Source organism: Dipteris shenzhenensis, chromosome 27 (assembly GCF_047967505.1).
Source record: "Dipteris shenzhenensis isolate YYH24624 ecotype China chromosome 27, Dip_SZ_1.0, whole genome shotgun sequence".
NCBI classification, from domain to species: domain Eukaryota; kingdom Viridiplantae; phylum Streptophyta; class Polypodiopsida; order Gleicheniales; family Dipteridaceae; genus Dipteris; species Dipteris shenzhenensis.
This window is the reverse complement of record NC_141622.1, coordinates 11,091,830-11,114,188: the sequence shown is the minus strand read 5'-3', so window position 1 is coordinate 11,114,188 and position 22,359 is coordinate 11,091,830. Positions and strand designations below refer to the sequence as shown.

The window sequence follows — 22,359 nt, the reverse complement described above, 5'->3', positions numbered from 1 at the left end:
GTGAGAATCCACGTGGATAATGACGAATGCATTTTCCATCAACCATGCAAGCTGCAGATGGATTTAGTGCACCACACGGACCATGGACATTACATTGCCCAATAATATCATGCAACTCTGGGAACATAGCCTTATCTGGCAACTCCGCACACACTAATCGGTCATAGTGACCGATCTCCACGGGTTTGAAACCACTTTCTAATATCAACAATATGTGTGAGTGTGGCAGGCCTCTCTTTTGAAACTCTATGACACTCACATATCCAGCCACCTTCCCAGACAAATTATGTTTTGTAATTGACTGCATCATGTCCTTATGCTTTTGGAAAAACACACGGGCTGTCAAATCTGGACGGTCTTGTGCAGTTTGCCCCGGCAACAATGCTATAGATATTTCAGACCATTTGGGATTACAGGTGAATGTTATGAATAAATCCGGTTTGCCCCTTTTTCTGACAATTGCCATAGCATCTTGGTATAGCTGGCACATATACCGAGGCCCTCCCGTAAAAGAAGAAGGCAACACCACCCTACGCCCTGCAGCATTGCCAAGCACAGTACGTGTCCCATCAGTTGTATTCACCATGTCCATCAACCCTTGATAGACTTCAGCGCATAGGGAAGCTTGGTTGTTTCGTATCCACACCAACCTGGACTCTTCCATGCTACTGTAGGCATCAACCATGTATTGCTGCAGCAATCTACCCCCACGCAAAAGACATGCATTTGTATCATATCTCACTTGCAAAAGATATGCGTAGTATTGTCTCTAGGTGACACAACTCTGTCCACGTATCTCGTGCAATGGTGTGTGATTAGGAACATCAATATATGGGATATATGGATGCCAACCATCTTCCCCCCGAGGGAACAAAAGAACATACATGAGAGGCATGTATGATCGGTGCAAATTAGATATTCTACGCACAAACCCATTGCGGCTAAAAAAACTGAGTACCCACCCATAGGCATCTCGCCCAACAACCCCCCAAGGATGGTTTTGTAATATGTGGGATCTTGGATACATAGGTGATTGGCATATTTGAAGTTGGGCAGCTTGGCTGCCGATGGAAGGGCTTGGAAAGAACAGGACATAGGATTGGAAGATGTGTGTGTGTAACAAGATGCCTGCCCATCGTTTAAAAACTCTTCTCCTATTGGTTCCAATTGGCTGCCTAGTGATGCACCCCTTTGAGTGTGTAAACAGCCTGGAAACTAAGGGTCTTTACAGGCTTCCAGAAGCTGCCCAAAGGATGTTTGGGGCAGCTAAAAAATGGGATGGGCAGGTTGTCATGGGCAGAGCCATTACAAATACGTTGCCTGCCCGAACATGGCATTGAAATTTTGAACAACCACCATTTATTGGATTCATTTAGTGGGAAAGCAAGCCATTCGCTGGAAGAATGGGTTGGGAGATTTTGGGTCTGACATGGAAGCCAAGTAGGACACGAGGAGAAGAGTGTGGTGGGTGGTGTGTAAGGTTTTCATTGGTTGTGAGGAGTGTATATGGGGGGTGGAGCCTCAATGTGTAAAGACCCTAAACATTTCGTCAAGGTTGTGTGTTGGCATAGATTGCATTTAGGCCGTTGGATGAAGGTGCCCTAAAACTCAAAATCTCCGTGACATGTGGCACAAAGGTTCGCTAGATTCTTGAGACCTTCACCAGCTCCCCACCTCCCTTGATGGTCGGGAAAGGTCACGTGTGGGCCTTTCCCACATTTTATTCATGGCCACAACCCATTGGATATAGTAGGATTTGCAACCAGGAGTTGATTTTGACGAGGTTCCTTTCAAGCAATTTATTTGCAGCGTACTGATGAGCTGGCTTCTATTTTAAACACTCTTGGTGACGGATTTTTGATTTGTCGACTCAAAGTCTCGGAGTTCTCAGCAGCAGGCCATTCTGTAGCACAATATCTTACTGTCTCCTTGTTGTGTGGCCTTATGGAATGCGTGGAGTGGCCATCGATCGGTGGCCGGAGTCCAACGAGCCTCCTCCACGAAATTAGGGCCTCCCCATGGCCCTTCCCTATAGTTATGGCCGAGAGAGGAGGGCGCTAGCTCAAGGGCTTCAATCTTTTTTATTTTTATTTTTTTGCGTTGTAAGTCCAAAGAGCGCCCCCCAATATGGGGTGACCAAGATAGAATCATGAGGTGCTCCTAGGGCTTGACCGGAGGTGCTTTTCATGTTATTAAGCAGATTGTTCATTGTTCAAGATTTACAAAAGAGGCATGATGTTGTAGTTCCTGCTTTGAGAAGAAGTGATTACACCACATGGCTGCTGAACAAGACGTGGAAATGGTGGAGGATGCCTCCACTACTCCTGACATCTTCCAGGCCGCAGAAACAGGTCACGTTGCCTTTTTTCAGGGCCTTTCCCCTCATCAACTCCTCGAGATTTGCTCCCTCCGGAACGAAGATTCTCGCTCGCCTCTCCACATCGCCGCAGCTGCGGGTCATGCCGAGGTAGGGTTCTCCCTTTCCCCTCAGTCGATGTCGGATATTTGTTCATTCGGCTTATCTATTTTATAGCACCGATGACCGTTTTATCACGGTGGACCAACTTAGATCCTTTGAACATGGGGCCTGGACATACCCTGACGCGCTAGTTTTCTGCAGATTGTGAGATCACTGTGTGGAGGCTTTGATCCATCTGAAACTGGGGTGAACAGTGCTGATGAGGAGGGATGGACTGCGCTGCAGTCATCTGTTAGCAGCGGGCGCGTTGATGTCGTGGAAGTTTTGGTAGAGGCAGGTAAGTAAAGGCATCTTGACAAAAGCCAGCGTACATACTTTGGCTACCCTATAACTTCGGCTCTACAACCAGTACTTGCATATCTGCATGAAGTTCGTGATATAAAAGGAGAGGCATAGCCCTTTTTCTCCATGATAGGCCATACCATTGAGCAAATACTGCAGCGGAGATGCATCGCTTTGTATTGATCTCTTCAATGCAAGTGTAGACACTTCTCTATTTGTACTGGTGTTAGTCGTGTATCCCGTGCAAGTTCTTTGCCAATGAACTCATAGCATCTAATATTGTGGGAATGTCCTTTTCATTTATATTCGTTGTATGAGTTTTATGCGTCAACTTAATAGTTTCGTCACAAGTATGTGTATGCTACTTTCCAACATATCACATTTGTAATCATAGTTGCCAGCCAAAACGGAAATAAAAAAAAGTTTCCGGCCCTCACCGAAACAAAAACAGAAGAAACGGCAATATGATACAATTTTGTATAAAAATCTATTTTTTATTCCTTTTATCCATAAGGGCATGAGACAGTTGCTTTACCACCTTCTCCTTCTTATCACGTAAATCATCCCTAGGGGTAGGCTTAAATGAGGCCTTTGCATCCTCAGCTTTATTAGTTTTTGTATGCCCCATGTTTCTGTCATACACTGTAGGATACCTAGGGATAGAAGAGGTTGTAGATGCAGAAAGCTTGTTGTCAGCAGTAGGACCACCTTTGATGGAGGGTTTGGTTCCAAAATGACCTATACTCAAGGTCTTCTCCTTTAGATTGTACCTGGGTTCATATAACTCAGCCAGCTGGGCTTTTGAGCTGCCACATTTGAGGCAATGCTAGGATGCAGTCCATGGATAAATTTGAGCATTCTACGTCTGTCATCAAGGCCATGGATGAATAAAGCCAATTTCCAAAACTGTTTGGTATAGTTATTCACTGATCCTTGTTGAATCAAATCATACCATCTGCGAATATAGGGATCCTGGGCTAGAGGAGAGATAAAAGTCTGGAACATTTCCTTCTTGAAATCCTCCCAAATATCAATTATAGCACCATCTTGTTGTAGATGTCTCCACTAGGTATGAGCAAAATCCTCGAAGTGAAGCACAACAAACCCGATTTTTCCTTGGCCCCTTTAGGATAAAACATGAAATACTGTTCTAGCTCACTGGCTGAGCCAGTCTCCCCTTTGAATTTGGAAATGATTATTTTATGTTTGACCTCACTGCCCTGAAGTATAACCCCGTTGGATTCTGAGTGTTTCATGGTCTGAACATATTGCTGGAATGTGAGGGCTGATCTGAGATACAATGGGCAATTCTTTGTATTCATTAAATCTCTGACATAACAATTCAGTTTCAAGACTGTTACTTCTCTGAGGTGCTCCATGCGAAAGCTCTTTTGCTTTATGAACTTTCTTGAAACTTATAGTGAGCCTTTGTAGGTGACGCCATAAATCCTTCAGGATTAATCAGATGTTTAGGATCATCATCTAAGACTGACCTGCTTCGAAATCAATTACTATGGGTCTTTTAATGTCATAGACTACTTCTAATCTCCTACTGCAGATCACGGGAGCAGCACCGTTAATTTCCTCCCAGCCAACCTTGTTGAAGCATAGCGAGCAGACAGACGGACAATTTTCATCCAAAAACATACGTGAATTCCATATTCTCTTCTCTCTCTAGCTTCAACAAGCCCCATCTCCCTAGATGGATCTAGATGCCACATGTCATCCATATAGGGCCTTCCTAATGCAACATTTCACCCCTCTCTTGGGATGCTTTAATTCCTTTGCCCCTAAGCACATTCCTTGCATTAAGCCCTTAGCCTTAGATTCACCTAGTCTGGTGCTATCAACCCTCACCTAGGACCTTGACATTAATTCCCTCCCGATCATTTACATGAAGCGCAAACAATTAATTACAAACATAGATCCTTTAAGGAAAATGTCGATTGATTCTTCCGAGGTCATGCTACCTTGGCTAGAGCGTAACATTCCTTCCCTCTTCAGACATCAGCGTCTTCGATGATAAAATCTGGGAACACTCTCCGCAACTGGTATACGGATTCCTAGGTAGCTTCGGATAGAGGCTGACCATGCCATGCAACCAACACCGTGGGTATCTTCCGATTTCGTATTTGCATTGTTCCTCGGTCCAGGATTCTTGTTGGTTTGCGCCTGGCAGTATCCTCTATCTCCTGAAACAAAACCACACCTTCGATTAGTGAGTCACCTGTATGTAAAAATTTCTTTAAGCGCGATACATGAAAAACCGGGTGCACCTTACACCCCTGTGGCAATTCTAGTTTGTAGGTCACCTTGTCTATTCTCTTTAGAATTAACCACGGCCCATAGTATCGAGGTGATAACTTAGCACACTCTCATGAAGTCAACGACTTCGAGTGCGAAGGTACTCTGGGAAAAACTTTTTCTCCTTCCTTAAATACTCTTATAGACCGGTTTTCATCCGCATACACCTTGGCTCTATCCATAGCCTGGCGGATATTAGCTCTCGCAAGTGCCAGCATCTCCCGCATCTGAACCACAAAGTTCGCGGCACTAGGCACTTTCTGAGGTACTCCAACTATAGTTGGATTTGTTGGTCTATAACCATAGTTCAGCTCAAACGGACTGAACCCTGTAGAGGAATGTTTTCTATCATTGTAGGCAAACTCCAACAATGGGAACCACTTGTCTCATGTATATACCCTCAATGACACATATGCCCTCATCATATCCTCTAAAGTCTCGTTGACTCTCTCCGTCTGACCATCCGTCTTAGGATGATTCCCACTACTCATTTCCAACTCAGTCCTTAGCGTCTCAAATGCTGCTGTCCAAAAATGACCGGTAAATCTGACATCTCTGTTTGACACTGACACTATGGATCTAGGCAATCCATGTAGACGAAATATATGTCTAATGAACAAATCCGTCACTTGCGGGGCACTAACAGACTCTCTAGTCGGAATGAAGTGAGCCATCTTGGTTAGACGATCAACCACCATAAGGATAGAATCATATCCTCCTTGTGTCGTAGGCGGCCTTACAATAAAGTCCATGGAAATGCTCTCCTACTTACTTAGTGGTATTTCCAAGGGCTGCAAAAGTCCGGATGGCTTCACTTGCTCGGCCTTACCTACCTGACACGAGAAACACCGTGTCACATATTCATGAATATGCTTTTTCATCTTTGGTCAAAAGAAATCTCGCTTCACAAGATCATATGTCTTCTCGACTCCTGGATGTTCCGCACACGGGCTATCATGGCACTGCCGAATGACTCTCTGCCTGAGATCATTCTGACTAGGTACTATAACCTTGCTATTTCTTTTCAGCATACCATCCCTTATGGTATATCTTGCATAAGTTTGGCCTTTTCTGGATGCCAGGTCATCCTTTTCATTTTCCCTGGGTTTTAACACATGAGCCTTAGGCCATAAGCTCTGGACAAACTCGTCCACATTTTAAGTTTCTCTAATCTTGATCATTAGAGCACTCTGTAATACCGTGAAACTCAGGCTATGCATAATGCGAGACAACGCATCAACAATCTTATTGTCTTTTCCTCTTCGGTACCGAATTGTTAAATTAAACTCCTACATGAGCTCTGCCCACCTAGCTTGGCGGCCCCTCAAGTCAGGCTGTTTACAAAAATGTTTCAGAGTATCATGATCCAGATCCACATAAAACTCTGAACCATACAAATAATGCCTCCATGTTTTCAAAGCATGGATAACAGCATACAACTCCAATTCATGAGTTGGCCAATTCCTTTGAGAGGGAGAAAGCTTCTTGCTTTCATAGGCTACTGGCCTTTTCTCTTGAAGGAGGACTGCTCCTACTGCAATGCCACTTGCATCGGTTTCCAGGAACAACAGTTTCTGGGGATGAACTATTTTTAACACCGGTCCTATGACCACAGCTTGTTTTATGGTGTTAAAACTTTCTTGTTGATTCTGTCCCCATATAAAGGATACTTTATCTGAGGTCAGATCAGTCAATAATGATACTATTTCGGAATATCCTTTGATATGCCTTCTATAAAATTGGACAAATCCCAAGAATGATCGCAACGCGGTCAGACTCTGAGGGATTGGCCAAGTTAGTATTGCAGCCCCCTGTGGAGTAATTATGAATCCTAAATATTCAAGCCTAACCATACACAGTATAGTTTTCTTTTTATTTACATAAAGACTGGCTTTCCTCAAAGTACTGAACACTATTCTCAAGTGTTCACGATGTTCAGTAATACTTTTGCTGAACACTAGAATATCGTCAATAAAATATACTACAAACTTTCCGGTATATGGACGTAGTAAATCGTTCATAAGTCCGAAGGGCATTACCAAAAACTCATAATGACCAAACCTGCTTCTAAAAGGAGTTTTATGCACATCCTTGGCTCTAATCCGGATCTGATGGTAGCCACACTTAAGATCTGTCTTGCTGAAAATTATGGCTCCATGCAATGCATCTAGCAAATCATCGATCCGAGCCATTGGATACCTGTGCTTAACAGTGATATTATTCAATGCTCTGTAATCTATACAGAGACGAAATGTATCATCCTTTTTCTTCTTTAATATCACTGGCGAAGCAAAAGGTGAGAAACTTGGTTGAATCTGTCTCAACTTGAGGTATTCTTCCAGTTGTCTACGCACCTCCGCCTCTTCAGTAAAACTCATTCTATAGGGAGGTCTATTTACAGGTTTTGCCCCCGGAATCAGTTCAATCTTATGCTAAATATTCCGCTCTGGAGGTAACCCATAAGGTAGTTCATTCCTAAAACATTCAAAGAACTCCTCTGTTATAAGATTAGCCAGCTTGGCCATCTCACCACTTTGTGTAACATCAGTGCTAGCCGAAGAATCATCAATCGGCTCTACCGATGCTGTGCAAAGGAATAAAAACTCCTTTTGAGCTTTTCGGATTTCCATCACGGAAACCAACGATCCCTGAGGTATATCTTTCTCACCTTGCAAGACATAAAGCACATCATTCATCTTGAATTGATATACGTGCTTTTGCCAATCAATGGCTGGATTCTTCTTAGAATGCCATGCTATACCTAGGGCTATATCTGCATGAGCAAGCTTGGTAATTTCAAAATCAAGCTTCTCAGCATAGTCCTGAATCCGAAGCTCCAACTAGGTAACCCTTTGGTCCCATACTTCAGTTGAACTTCCATCTGCCATCTTGACTGTATACGCATAGTCAGAGGGACTTCTCTTTAATTTCAGCCTCTTCACGAGCTTGGAGTTAATCACATTGTGAGTTGACGCCGAGTCAAACAACACAATGACATCATGATTGACCACTTGCCCTTTCATTTTAATTAACTCCGTATCATTAAAGGTTGTATACCCCGTTGCTGCGGGCTTAGATAGGATGTTATCAGGTGCACTCGTCACTAGCTTAGCTACAGACATACATAACAAACAAGGTACTAACCTCTGAGAAGATCCCGCTAGCTGAATCTACATCTCTTCCGCTCTGGGACTTCCCTCCATCTCCACGTCGCATTCTGAGATCACCATCTCAGCCATCCGATGATCTTTGTTACGTGGACAATCCTTCCACTGATGAGGCTGAAGGCAACCAAAACATAAGCCTTCTCTCCTTGCTTTTTCCCTTTGTTCTGGGTTTAAGGGAGACTTAGACCAAGCCCGGGCTGCCATTGGGGTTACTTTCCTCTTCATTCCAATGGTGGTACTTGGTTTAGGAGTTTCAGTCGGTTTTGCCTGCTTGGCTTGACCACTCGGCTGAGAACCACTCCCTTTACTAATCCATTTCTTTTTAAACCCATATTTTTTCGGATACCCATATTGGGTTCCGACCTGGGCAAACCCACTTGGTTTGCTGCCCTTCGCATCTTCATAGTTCAGGGCTATAGCTATTGCATCATCTAACGTGTTCGCGTACTTAGCCCGAACTTCCATTTTCATTCGATCATTCAATTCAAATATGAAATCTTTCACTTGGATTGAGGCAGGGGTTCGTCAACCTTCATTACACTCTCTCGAAACTTATCAGTGTATTCTGCCACCGATAAATTTCTCTGACGAAGGTTTCTATATTGATCCCAAGCTCGGGATGCTTCGTCAGGAGGTAAGAAGTGTTTTATGAACTCGCTTTTAAACCCCTCCCAGGTAGTGGATGCTATACCATCTTTTTGTTGCTTAATCCACCACCGATCCGCTGCCTCATTGAACATGTGGGTGGCCTCGCGGATCTTCTTGATGTCATTTCTGATTTCACAAATGGCGAACGCCTCGTCCCATTTGTGTAACCAGGTCTCAATGACATTGAAACTACGGTTGTTCATCCGATCAGAATACTTTTCTGGCCTGTAATTGGCAATATTTGGCACTTTAGCCTTCCTAGGCTCGACCGTATGGACACTAGACTCCGGTTCCATTGGAGCCTTTCCCTTCTCCTCTCGAGAAGGTCTGGCAGACATACTGTGTATCGCTCTCCTAAGTTCAGACTGCTCTGCATTGGCTTGTAATTGCTGCACTAACAACTGTTGCAAGGCATCCTCCAGCAATGCAATCGTGCCAGATAAAGTGTGAGCTGCTGGGCGCGACACCTGCTTGACACGTCCCAGCACTCCTGAAACCCCTGATCTGCAAAATAACCACACACAACATCAGATCTGAGCAGGCTGCTCACCACCCAACCGTGACATCTACGGGATGTGATCCCGAATCAGAAGATGTCCCCCCGAGCCACGAGCTGAGCTACTGGCACGAACTCCCAATCAGATCCCAACCAGCCTGGTGTCCCATACCACCAGGTGGCGCTGTGAAGCCCTGGATCTGCCACTGGGCCTTGGGCTACGCTAAGATGCAGGCGCGCGTCCGCGACACAATCCAGGATCAGACCTAGCACCTGGGAACGAGACTTGCTCCCAACTGCACACTGAGAACTGAACCCCCTGGGCCTCTTTTATAGACTCGGGCCCCGGCACCAAAAATAGCGAAGACCTATAAATAGTTCGTACCCTTGCCACTCAACCCGAGATGGGCCACAGTATCTGGGGGATAATTTCGGAACCAAACCAGTACTTAGGCTCTTGGATTCCTTAGGAATTCTCAAATATACCATCGTTCCTTCAGAGAACTCTCTAGGTGAACGATGTCTATTAGCATAAAATCTGTCCCGATCTTGGGCACTTCTAATAGACTCCTTGGCAAACTGCAACATCTCCTGCATGTCTTGCAAGAAGTTCTTAGCAGCATCATTTTGAATCCCTTTTAATCCTACCATAACTGGTGACTTAGGTTGAAACCCGTACATAAGCATAAAAGGACTATAACCTGTACTAGAATGCTTTGCACTGTTGTAAGCAAATTCAATCATGGGTAGATAATCTTCCCACGAAGACTGTCTCTTAGATACATATGCCCGAAGCATGTCTTCAACCAACTGGTTGACCTTTTCTGTACTGCCATCAGATTGTGCATGATCTGAGGAACTCATACTTAGAGTAGTTTCCAACTTCTCAAATACAAGTGTCCAGAAGTTACTTGTAAACTTTGAGTCCCTGTCACTGACTATGTCAGATGGCAAACCATACAGCTTGAACAAGTGGTCCACAAACTCGTGAGCCAGCTGAACAGCTGAAATAGTTGTTCTTGTAGGTAAGAATCTAGCCATTTTTGTCAAACGGTCGACTATGACCCATATAGAGTCATGACCCTTGCGCGTACGAGGCAAACCAGTAATAAAATCCATGGAAATACTTTCCCACTTATTACCTGGAATCTGTAATGGCTGTAATAAGCCCGCGCTCCTAAGGCGTTCAGCCTTAGTAACCTGACAAACGCGGCAACCTACCACATAGTTCTCTACAAATGCACGCATCTTAGGCCAATAAAAGGTATGCTTCACAAGAGACAGAGTCCTATGTATACCTGGATGTCCCGCACTAGGAGCATCATGACACTCCTAGAGAATCTTGGATTTAAGGTCCAGAACATCAGGCACACAAATCTTTTCATTCCGGAACAGCAAGCCGTTCCTAATCATCCACTGACCTCCCGCCGCCTGTATCCTAGGTGGCACAATCCCTGAGTCCTGGTCAACCATGGAATTCCCATCCTGGACTTTCTGCCAATAAGAACTGAAATGACTATCAGTTGCGTATAGCCCTCTCAAGGATTGAAATAGGTCTGAGGATATTTCCGTAAATGACAAAGCATTTACAAACTTAACTCGACTTAAGGCATCCGCCACACGATTCAACGAACCCTTACGATAACGTATTTCGAAATCAAAATCCTGCATTAGCTCTGCCCATCTAGCTTTTCTTCCTCTCAATTCTGATCCATCACACACATACTTAATTGACTGGTGATCAGTCAATACAAGGAACTTTGAACCATACAAGTAGTGTCTCCAAACCTTGAGAGCATACACTACTGCATAAAGTTCCTTCTCCAGTGTGGGCCAACGATACTGAGTGTCGTCTAGCTTCTTACTCTCAAAAGCTACAGGTCTACCCTCTTGGAATAGAGCTGCCCCAATCGCATAATCACTCGCATCGGCCTCTAAAACATAAGGCCGGGTAGGATCGGGTAATGCAAGAACGGGTGCTTCCTTGATAGATAACTTCAAGGTTTCAAAAGCCTTGTTCATTGCATCATTCCAAGGGATCGGCTGAGTAGACCTGCGTCCACGACCTTTCAATATGTTGGTCAAGGGTACCGTGATTTGTGAATAATCACGGACTGACTTCCGAAGAAATACCGTAAATCCTAGGAAAGAGCGAAGTTGTTTCACAGTCTGAGGTATAGGCCAATCTAAAACCTTCTGGATACGATCCAGATCAATGCTAATACCTTCAGAAGAAATCTTGCGTCCTAAGTAAATGATCTCCTTCATAAAGAAGTCACATTTACTCATCTTGGCATAAAGCTGATGCTGTCTTAGAACAAGTAAGACAACCCGAAGGTGTCCTATATGATCTTCAAGCGTTTTACTATATACCAAGATATCATCTAAGAACACTACAACAAATTTGCCCAGATAATCTCTGAACAAATCGTTCATCATCTGCTGAAAAGTAGCAGGAGCATTGGTCAAACCAAAAGGTAATACGAGGAACTCGTAATGACCATACCTAGTCCGGAATGCGGTCCTATCTATGTGTTTAGCATAGATACGGATTTGGTGATAACCCGTACGCAAATCAATCTTAGTGAAATACTTCGCTCCGGCCAAACGGTCTATCAAATCATCAGAACGAGGTAAAGGATAGCGGTTCTTAATTGTAACTTTATTTAATCGTTTATAATCTATACACATCCTCCAGGAAGAATCCTTTTTCTTTCTCAAGAGGACAGGTGCACCCCAAGGAGATTTACTTGGGCGGATATAGCCCATATTCAGGTAATCCTGAAGCTGGATAGCTAACTCATCCTCCTCTACCTGGCTCATCCTATACGGTGGTACACTGATAGGTTGAGCCCCTGGGACTAAGTCTATGCGATGATCTACTGCCCTTTCTGGAGGTAAACCTTCGGGCAGTTGAGCTGGGAATACGTCCTTAAAATTATCTAACAACGTTCTCAATTCTCGGTGTTCAAACACACTTAATTCATTTTTGTTAATTACCGAAACAATAAATGAAGATAGTGGAATCAAAACACACTGATAGACATCATAATGAGAAGTGTTCAATATATTCCGAAGCTGCATCGCAGATACAATAGGTCCCTGAGAAGGGATAATCTTATCACACTGAATACAAAATTGGGTGCCTTTGTCTTCAAAAGAAAGCGTATGCTCCGTCCATCCAATCTGGATATTGTGGGTTTTAAACCACTCTATCCCGATCAGCAAGTCTACATGCTCTAGATGCATAACATAACATGTGAGAGCTCCCGTGTAGGCTTGAATCCGGATGGGAAGCGCTTCAACCTTGCGATCCCAAAACTGCTTCCCAGCTGGAAGCTGCACCTCGTAGGTGTGGTCGCTAGGTACTGTGGACAGCCCCATCTTCTGCACAAATTTGTAATTAACAAAATTGTGAGAGCTGCCCGGATCAAAGAGAATGTGAACCCGTTGGTCCCTAACTTCTCCATAAACTCGGAAAAGATCATGGGAACCAAACAACGAAGTATTAAAGGTACAATTACAAGAAAGGGGGCAGGTAATGACATTTACTGAAATACCTGTCATCGTAACCTGGTTGGCTCCCTTGGCTGCGGTACGCGGAGCTGCCTGGAGCTTTGGTCCTAGCACCAATTTCTGGTTCTTCCGCTTAGGACACTCATTCTTCGTGTGGCCCCGCTCCTCGCAATAAAAACACCGGCCCTCTTTCTTGAGCCTGAGAGTGCGAAGGAAACGGGCCTTACCATTCTTCGCAGGAGTTAAGCTTTTCCTGGAGGCGTTGTCCGTAGACTTCGTCTCCCCAATACCAGTCGCATGCTGAAAGAACTTGCGTTTGTTCTTTCCGCTCGTCTCGGTAACTGTGGTTGCCTTAATTCCGGCCATGGTATCATCATATATGCGCGCATATGTCATGGCCTCCTGCAATGTTGTGCACTTGTTGTTCTTAATCTGTAACTTATAGGAGTCTGGCAAACCATCCACGAAAAAACCTAACAAGGTTACAGGATCCATTTTAGTGGCCCTGGTTTGCAGATCCCTAAATCTCTGAAGATAGACTTCAAAAGTTAAATTCAATTTTGACATATCGAGGGCTTTGAGCTTGCCGACGATATCATAATCATCTTCCTTCTTCAGGAACTCCTTCCTGAAGATACCCTCAAATTCTGTCCAAGTATCAGGCTTAGGCTGAAGTTCTTTCCACCAAAGCAAGGCTTTACCTGACATAAACCCTGCTGCTAGCTGAATCTTTTTCTCATCTGGATAGGGGTGAAATTGGAAGTGAACTTGCCACTTGTGCAGCCAAGTGTCAACCACCTCCTTTGTTCTTGATTTCTGGTCACCTGGAAAGGGATCCGGAGTGATATTCGGGCCTAGCACGGAGGCCATGGCATCCACATGCGTGAGTGCCTGAACCGTGCTAGCCAGAAGAGTCAAGGTAGCTTGTATCCCTTGGAGTTGCTGTGTCAACCCCGACTGATTAGCGTTGACCTGCTCAAATTTACCATCTAGAGCAGTCGTGAACTCACTGAAGGCTTTCTTAGTGATCAGGTCGTCATAGAGACCCTGATCATCCTCTCCCACTGGAGTGTAATCTAATTCCTGCTCTCCCATAGTGAACTCGGGATTCGGAGCATCAGACATGGCTGAATACTAACTCGATTACAGACTGAGAGAAATAAATAACTGAAACGGAGCACTGAGGGAGATGGAGTAGAAGAAAACCGTCCCAGATAAATCTGACAGAAAGGATGCTGAAATCTGGAAGACCACGAACCCTGGTGCCTCCCCGAATCTGCAACTGGATGCGCAGTCAATGGTGGAGGCTGTACGGACTGCTGACGTGGCCTGTACGGCTGCTGACGCAGTCCGTACGGTGGCTGTAGGTGCAGGCGCAGCTGCTGTACGGAGCAGCAGCAGGTACCAAAGGTGACAGTACAGTCCGTACAGGCTGTACGGCTGTAGCTGCAGCTGTACGGGCTGGTACGGGAGCCTTGGGAGCAGCGCTGGGCTGACGCAGGCAGGGGCCGCAGCAGAGGAGCTGGTCGAAACAGGGCGCTGCTGTAGGGCGAGGCGGGCTGGCTCAGATCTCAAGGTAAGATCTCGAAACTGGGGCTGCTTGTGGGTTGCCTAGCACCCAGCCCCCACCTATATAGGGTGCAGGGCGGCCTAATTTGGAAGCTAGGCTTCCAAAGAAGGCTGAGCCCCTCCAGCTTTGGAGGGGTGCTTTTACGAAAAAAGCACCTGAGCCCCTCCAACTTTGGAGGGGTGCTTTTTTCGCAAAAAAGCACCTTCCTCCTGCCCTTCTTCCTGCGCAGGCTGCACGCAGCCCTAGGCGCAGGCTATTCGCAGCCTGTTGCGCAGGCTGTGGTCAGCCTGTTGCGCAGGCTGTCTTGCCCCTACAACCTCGCCTCTTCTACTCCCCGCATACGCGACTCCTAGGCTGTCAATTTCCTGCCCTACGCTCCTTCCTTTCTGCTCTCCTTCTCCTCCCTCAGACTTCTCTCTGTAGCCTTCAGAATTTTCGATTCAATTTCACTCCTCTTCTTCCTCCTTTTCCAGATATTTCCTCACCCCTTCTACCCCAGGTAGACAGCAAAAACGCAGCAGGAAATCTCGAATTTCAGGGCATACCTGGAAGAGAAATCCGTCAAATTTCTCGCATCAGAAGTTCCTACCTCAGGAGTTGGCTCTGATACCAACTGACACGTCCCAGCACTCCTGAAACCCCTGATCTGCAAAATAACCACACACAACATCAGATCTGAGCAGGCTGCTCACCACCCAACCGTGACATCTACGGGATGTGATCCCGAATCAGAAGATGTCCCCCCGAGCCACGAGCTGAGCTACTGGCACGAACTCCCAATCAGATCCCAACCAGCCTGGTGTCCCATACCACCAGGTGGCGCTGTGAAGCCCTGGATCTGCCACTGGGCCTTGGGCTACGCTAAGATGCAGGCGCGCGTCCGCGACACAATCCAGGATCAGACCTAGCACCTGGGAACGAGACTTGCTCCCAACTGCACACTGAGAACTGAACCCCCTGGGCCTCTTTTATAGACTCGGGCCCCGGCGCCAAAAATAGCGAAGACCTATAAATAGTTCGTACCCTTGCCACTCAACCCGAGAATCAAGCCTGCCTAGCTCTAAGCCTCCCCAGGCTAACCTGAGCTAGTTCTGTGTACCTAGTACACGTCAGATACGAATCCGTGCACATGACACTGCTGGGTCGGCCGGACTCCTGATTCACCAGGATCCCTCCTGGAAGCTCCTTCTTCTGCTTCCATTCAGTTCAATGGGTGTTTTTTTTTAATTATTTTTTTATTTTATTATTATTATTATTTTTTAAAATCACTGCTAGAAAACTGTATTTACAAACTGACGCAATTCAGTGTACTGACACTCTGACACAATTCCCTATACTAGGGAATTCCTGCAATCCCTCATTCACATTGATTAGGCATTTGACACAGGCATATATCTCAAACAGCGCTTTTCCCTATCCTAGGGAAGCTCCTGCAACCAAACTCAGACTGTAGCACATAGGCATAACCTCAAGCATAATCTGTCCCTGCTACAATATCAAGCCTCATGCAGGCTAATCACTCACGAGATCCTGTCTATGAAAGTAGAGCATCCACCGACTAAATTGAAAAGAAAAAAAAAACACGAAACTGATGGAGGTCAAAGAGAGCTCCCTGGTCATCAACGGTTTCGTCACAGCCTTCTTGGTTCCATGCAGATCCCGCCAACAGTCTGCAGTCACAGCTTACGCGCTTGCTGTCCAAATCCAGAATACGTGGGCAGCTGTCCGTCAACTAGCGCTCCACGTTGTTATGCATCACCTTCGCCGAATCATCGAAGGCCTCCCTCACTACTCATCTCTGTCCGTTCGTCTGTCTGTTGCAGGTCAGCAGTGGCCGAATTGCTCCACGCTCGTAACACCTTTTCTTGGACTCTCCGTTGATCTAACGTCAGTCACAGGTTATCTGCGTCGAAGGGTCTCCCTCATTCACGAGTTCCTGTTATGCCCCTTTCCGTTGTAGTTACGGGAGCGCCAACAACCACCCTTTCGTTGTATTTCGTGATCCCCCTATCTTGATTCATGGAACACGTCGCAGGTTACAAGTAGTCGACTCGCCACCTACGCTCCACGCCTGCTGTTCGTCGTCAGCCCACCAAGGCGGTCCAGGCCTGCAACTCAAGCTCACGTTGCACTTCTCATCCCGTTCGTCCAGCTTCATGGTGGCAGTGCGGGATGAGCACCGCTCGAAATCCGTCCCCTCTCTAACTCCCTATCCTTGGGCTCTTCCCTTGAGCTCTGATACCAAATGTCATAGACTACTTCTAATCTCCTACTGCAGATCACGGGAGCAGCAATGTTAATTTCCTCCCAGCCAACCTTGTTGAAGCATAGCGAGCAGACAAACATACAATTTTCATCCAAAAACATACGTGAATTCCATATTCGCTTCTCTCTCTAGCTTCAACAAGCCCCATCTCCCTAGATGGATCTAGATGCCACATGTCATCCATATAGGGCCTTCATAATGCAACATTTCACCCCTCTCTCTCTTGGGATGCTTTAATTCCTTATCCCCTAGGCACATTCCTTGCATTAAGCCCTTAGCCTTAGATCCACCTAGTCTGGTGCTATCAACCCTCACCTAGGACCTTGACATTAATTCCCTCCCGATCATTTACATGAAGCGCAAACAATTAATTACAAACATAGATCCTTTAAGGGAAATGTCGACTGATTCTTCCGAGGTCATGCTACCTCGGCTAGAGCGTAACATTTAACTTCTTGGATTTGGCTCCTCATGCTATTTTTTTCATTGTGGTAGATTGGTTTTGCAGCCTTTGGTCCATTCTCTGATTGTTGAACTTGATTTCATTAGTGAGCTCCCTGAATTCTTGAAGTATAGAGCCCAAACAACTTCGAATTAATTGCTTCTGCATTAATTACATTTGATTTTGCTGAGTAGCCTCTATAGAGATCTGATTGTTGTCCACAGGCTCTTGATTTCTGATGGAATTCCCAGCCTAATTGAACCCAGTCCAATGTTTGCAATGTCTTCAAGTGCTTCCCTCCATCCTAGGGTCAGAATTCATCGTTGCTTGCTTTCTAGCCTGATTTCTAGGCTTTTTTGAAGGCATTTCAGAACAAGCTGACATGAGATTGGGGTACTTTCCCACGACAATTTTTTGCACAAAGGTGGGTCTTAGGCTTCCAAAGACATGCTCCAAATTGGACATGATTTTCCCATACTTCCCCATGATTTTCATGCTTTGATACCACTAAAACAGAACTAGCTCTATCTAGTTCTAACTAGATCTGGTCCTTAGACAGACCTAGACGAGAACAATTCCCAAAACCAGAACAGAAATTACCATGTTAAGCAAGAGAATGCCTATGGTAGAGCTGGGGTACCTTTTAGCATTTGTGGAGAATGAGCTGGACTTACCACAGTGACTTGTGATGGGTGCACAAGGGCAGAAAAGGATAATTCCTTATTGAGTTCCCAGCTAAGCAATCAACTCTGCTATACAATCGAGTTTCATGCAATGAATGGGAGGGCACGTGAGACAGCCAGGCCTTTTATAGAAATTAGGCAGGCTGTTTGACAACTGTGCTTATGGGATAATTCCCAAAACTGCCACATGGCAACTTCCTAGCAGCCTGAATTAGAAAGTACTACTGAAAAGGCAAAATAAGAAGATACTAAACTACTCCGTTTGTTACACTATGGAGGGTGAAAGAGGAGGTACTGTTGAGGATGTGTTAGAAGCTGCTGGAGGTATTGATGATGAATGTTGAGAGAGTGGTGCCTTTATATAGGCTGAAACCCTACCTAGGTTGGCCTGGTCAGACTTGACCTGGTCTATTTAAAATCAACAGTGACAAAAGTCAATGTGTTGACATTTGAGAAAAAGTCAACTCTTCTGTTTGACCTGTTTTGCTTTCTTCTGCTTCTGCAATGCCGACTGCTGCTGCTTCTGGTTACATGGACCAGGGTTCCTTTATGAGTGACATGGCAGCTTATATGCCATTTTCCACATAGATTTACTGCCATGCCTTATTTGTACCACCATCTATCAGCTTAGCCAGCCATGTCACATCTGACCTCTAGCAACCTGCTGTGATTGTACACCATATTAATTGAGTAGTTTAAAGTCATGAATATATCCAAAGTCCTTTAGTGTTAGGACTACTGCGCCCAACTGCTTGTGTGTTCTTTGCACTCTGATGTGTTCATATAAAATCTGAAATGGTCCATAATATTTCAAAGCAGGCTTGATGTAGTTCCCAACCTGGGCCTTAAGTCTTGCTTTTGTAAATTTTAGGACAAGGAAGAGCTATCAGCCTTCATTGAATATGATACATATATCATACTTCATCCAGGCATGTGCATTTTGCTGTCACCTTTTTTTCTCATTTCCACAACTTGCATATAAACTGTGCTCAACATAGCAGGCAGACACATAGAAAGGGTTCGATATCACCTTGGAGGATCAACTTCGTGTCCCATTGTGTTATGCACACGTGGTTTCAGTAAAATGAAGTATGTTTTACAGTGGCACACAACAATCTCTTGCGTGATAATAATTCAGAGGTATGATCAAGCACAGAAAACAGGATTCATGGTCATGGATGAGGATGATAAGAGAATTGAGCTTTAGCATCACATTTGCTAATGTGCTTTCTGTTTCCATGATTAGCTTACTATACTTAGGGAGGGATTATCTGGCTGCATATGCCTGCTGTTGAGCTGAAGGTGAGAAATATTACTTCTTTTTGTGCCTAAATCAGAGGCGCACTGCTTTAGAGCTCTAAGGGATTATTTCTATGAAAAAAAAAAAGAGCTCTAAGGGATTATGGCTACGGGAGCATTTGTTTGTTGCTGAATTCCTTTGAGTTTTTATCCATTGCAGGAGCTGATGTATCGGCCACAAACAAGGGAGGTCGTACTGCTCTCCACTATGCCGCAAGTAAAGGTTGGCGAAAGATAGCTGAGATTTTGATTGAACATGGTGCAAATGTTAATCAGATGGACAAGGTCAATTACCACTTCTACTTTATTTTCCCTTCATGTTGAGCTAAGGGACTGTACGGTCTTTGAAATAAGGGTTGTAGATTACTGGAACTACAACGTTTATTGGTGTCTAACTGTGATTCTCCTCTCTTTCAGAGTTGTCTATATAATAGGACACCTGCTTGCAAAACGTGCTATTCTTCATTGTGCACATGGAGTGAAAATGTGGAAGGATATTTTCTCTTTAGATGTAGGATTGGTATTGACAGAATTAAGTTTTTAATGCATACAATTCCAGCACAGGTTGGTTGTACTCCACTCCATCGCGCAGCTAGTGCTGGTCATCCAGATCTCTGTGAGCTGTTGCTAGAAGAAGGTGCATCTGTAGATGCAAAAGACCGAATGGGACAGACTCCACTTATGCATGCAACTATTTGCAATGACAAGCAGGTAAGGATTTTGTCTTAATGCTATCTGCCTACAATTGTATGGACAATTGCTTGCTCTTTTTGGCCCACCAGACTCCTGACATTCTCATGCTCTTCAGGTTGCGCTGCTGCTTATTCGCCATGGTGCTGATGTAGATATTGAAGATAAAGAGGGCTACACTGTCCTTGGTCGTGCTCCTAATGAACTCAGGGCTGCTCTTATTGACGCTGCCAAAGCAATGCTTGAGGGCTGATATTTTGGTCCGCTAAACCATGATCATCGTCATAAACTTTTATCTGCAGTTCTCCCTAGGTTGTGCAATTTATGGGGGATTTATCGTAGCAGAATGTCTAGGTTTCTGTTTATGATGTAAAGAAAGCCACTGCTTCAATTTTTGGCTCTTACTAGGATTACTTTGCTGGACTGTTACATCGTGCTTCATTTGTAATTGGAGAAAAACAAAATCTTATTTTGGACATCAGGAGCTGAAGAGTTTGCATCCTGTCCTTTGTCCTTGGTCTTTCATCAGTTGCCCATAGTCTACTCCCCCTGGCTTGTAAGTGTTTAATGGATACTTGAAACTGTATCCTGATAATGCCAGTCACAAACTGTCAATTCTATTTGCATATTGAAGAGAGTAAAAGTCATGGTTTAATTTTATATATGTAACTGGAAAAGGTGAAAAGTACCAGTGCTAGGTAGCACATGTGAGGTTGTGACTGTACGTTTGAAGTAAGACCTTATTAATGTAACCTTATATGAACAGTCATTTTTGCAGTTGATATGAGGGGCAGTTCACAGATTCATATTCGAACATTGTACTCTTACCAAGGAGCAAACATATGAAAGCTTGGAACGCACCATAAACCTAATGTTTTTGGCCTGCCCCCAATGGGTAGGCCTTAGTAATTGTTTGGCCTCAAAGAGAAAAATCAAGTATTTAGTTATTTTTATGTGCACTTTTTTTTTGGCATGCATTGATTGGAGGAGCATGTGTATCCCGTGAAATTTTCCACACCTCTCTCTCTCTCTCTCTCTCCCTCTTCTTCTTCATCCCTTCAAAGCCTCCACTTCCCTCCTTCCCTTCTCTCTCTCTGTTTCTCTTCTTCTTCTTCTTCTTCTTCTTCTTCTCTCTTTCTCTCTCAGCTTGCAATTCGCCTCCTTTTCCGCTCACCATCTAGGGCAGGCCACATGAATGAAATTCATCTTGTTACATCATTAGTCTCATTGTAAGAATGGAATGGATACTCCATTATTTGAGATTCCGTAGCCTGGCTCTGGTTTATTGTGCCTCAGATCTTTATGAGTCATGACTCTTCGTGACTCCTCGTGGGCTATCTCGGTGCAGCCTAAGGCTGTGCAGTTTTGCAAGCTTCAGGTTCTCCTCACTTGCTTAAGTGAATACTTTAAGGGAGATTCGGGTGAGCATTGGAGATCTAGATGTGCAGCGGCTATTGACGGAACCCAGCTCATACCTTGGCCTGTATTTGGGAAGATGCTATACACACTCTCATGGCTATTTTGGTCTAGGATGCACGGTCTGCTTCGATTAGGAGGACGGTTTGTCTCAGATAGTGGAGAGGCTGTCCACAGGCTTGATGTGGCATTTCTAGCCACAATCTTTGCTTAAATCTAATTTTCCATTTGAGTTCTTTCTCTTGGATGTTTTTTTCATATAATAAAAGTCTATTATTAATAGAAATAAAGAAAACAAACAAAATTATTACATGGTTTGAGGCATGACACAGGGTTCATGGAGATCCCACCCTCGTTGCAAATATCTAGGCTAGGGTTTTATTATGAGGTGAAATTAAAGATAGAGATGTGGGCAACAACCATAGTGACAGCGGAAAGCAAAACAGTTGTTTTGTAATTTTAGTTTAAGATGGGGGACACCACTCACAAGAACTTGTGCTAGTTTTTAACTAGGTCCTAACCAGGACTGAACTGTCTAGGGTCAAGGCCAACCAATCTATGATCTTGGATTGGATCTAGGATTAGGACGTAGTCTACCTTAGGGTTGAGAGGAGCTAGTGTGGATGAGGTTCTTGGAGTTTGGGCCAGCCTAAGAAGGGCATGGCTATTCCAAGATTAACAGAGCTAACTAGGGAAAAGCATGATCTGTGTAAAACAAAGCCACTTTGGGCATGCGACCTAAGTTTAGGACTAATTGCTAAAGATAGCCTATGCTAGGCCTATAAGTATGAGCTACGAGCTCAGTGTTTGGGGTCCGAGGAGTTGAAGCCTCCTCTAGACGTAGACCTGTTGGCCAACTAGAGGAAGGGGCATGTGGTATGGGACACACCTCTTGACCTTGAGGCTGGCTAGCTCTCATGGTGGTCTAGAGGGGTGGCTCGACGTACTAAGCCTATGGCAGATGCGAGGTGACCTGCTAGCTGAAACCCTATGGATTGTTTTGTGAGATTGCGCTGCGGTATTAAGGACTTTGGCTTGGAGTTGCTGCCCCACCGAGGTCAGAAGTGACTTACCTGGTTGGGGGTGTTTCATTTTCTCCTT

At 44.8% G+C, this 22,359-nt stretch overlaps 1 protein-coding gene across 1 annotated transcript; it reads left to right on the top strand.

Moving 5' to 3' along the window:
- The first annotated feature begins 2,174 nt into the window (after positions 1-2,174).
- Positions 2,175-20,603, top strand: LOC147883850 (Ankyrin repeat family protein). Its single transcript, XM_087398645.1, has 5 exons — positions 2,175-2,467; positions 2,621-2,756; positions 19,313-19,437; positions 19,717-19,863; positions 19,961-20,603. The coding sequence occupies exons 1-5, from the start codon at positions 2,276-2,278 to the stop codon at positions 20,093-20,095; spliced, it is 735 nt and encodes a 244-aa protein (XP_087254771.1). The 5' UTR covers positions 2,175-2,275; the 3' UTR covers positions 20,096-20,603.
- The last annotated feature ends 1,756 nt before the right edge of the window (positions 20,604-22,359 follow it).

Bases quoted from the DNA above. Each gene is read 5' to 3' on its own strand.
- LOC147883850 (XM_087398645.1), top strand. From the start codon at position 2,276: ATGGCTGCTGAACAAGACGTGGAAATGGTGGAGGATGCCTCCACTACT. The intron at 2,757-19,312 runs GTAAGTAAAGGC...TATCCATTGCAG, and splicing joins GGAAGTTTTGGTAGAGGCAG to GAGCTGATGTATCGGCCACA. The intron at 19,438-19,716 runs GTCAATTACCAC...ATTCCAGCACAG, and splicing joins ATGTTAATCAGATGGACAAG to GTTGGTTGTACTCCACTCCA.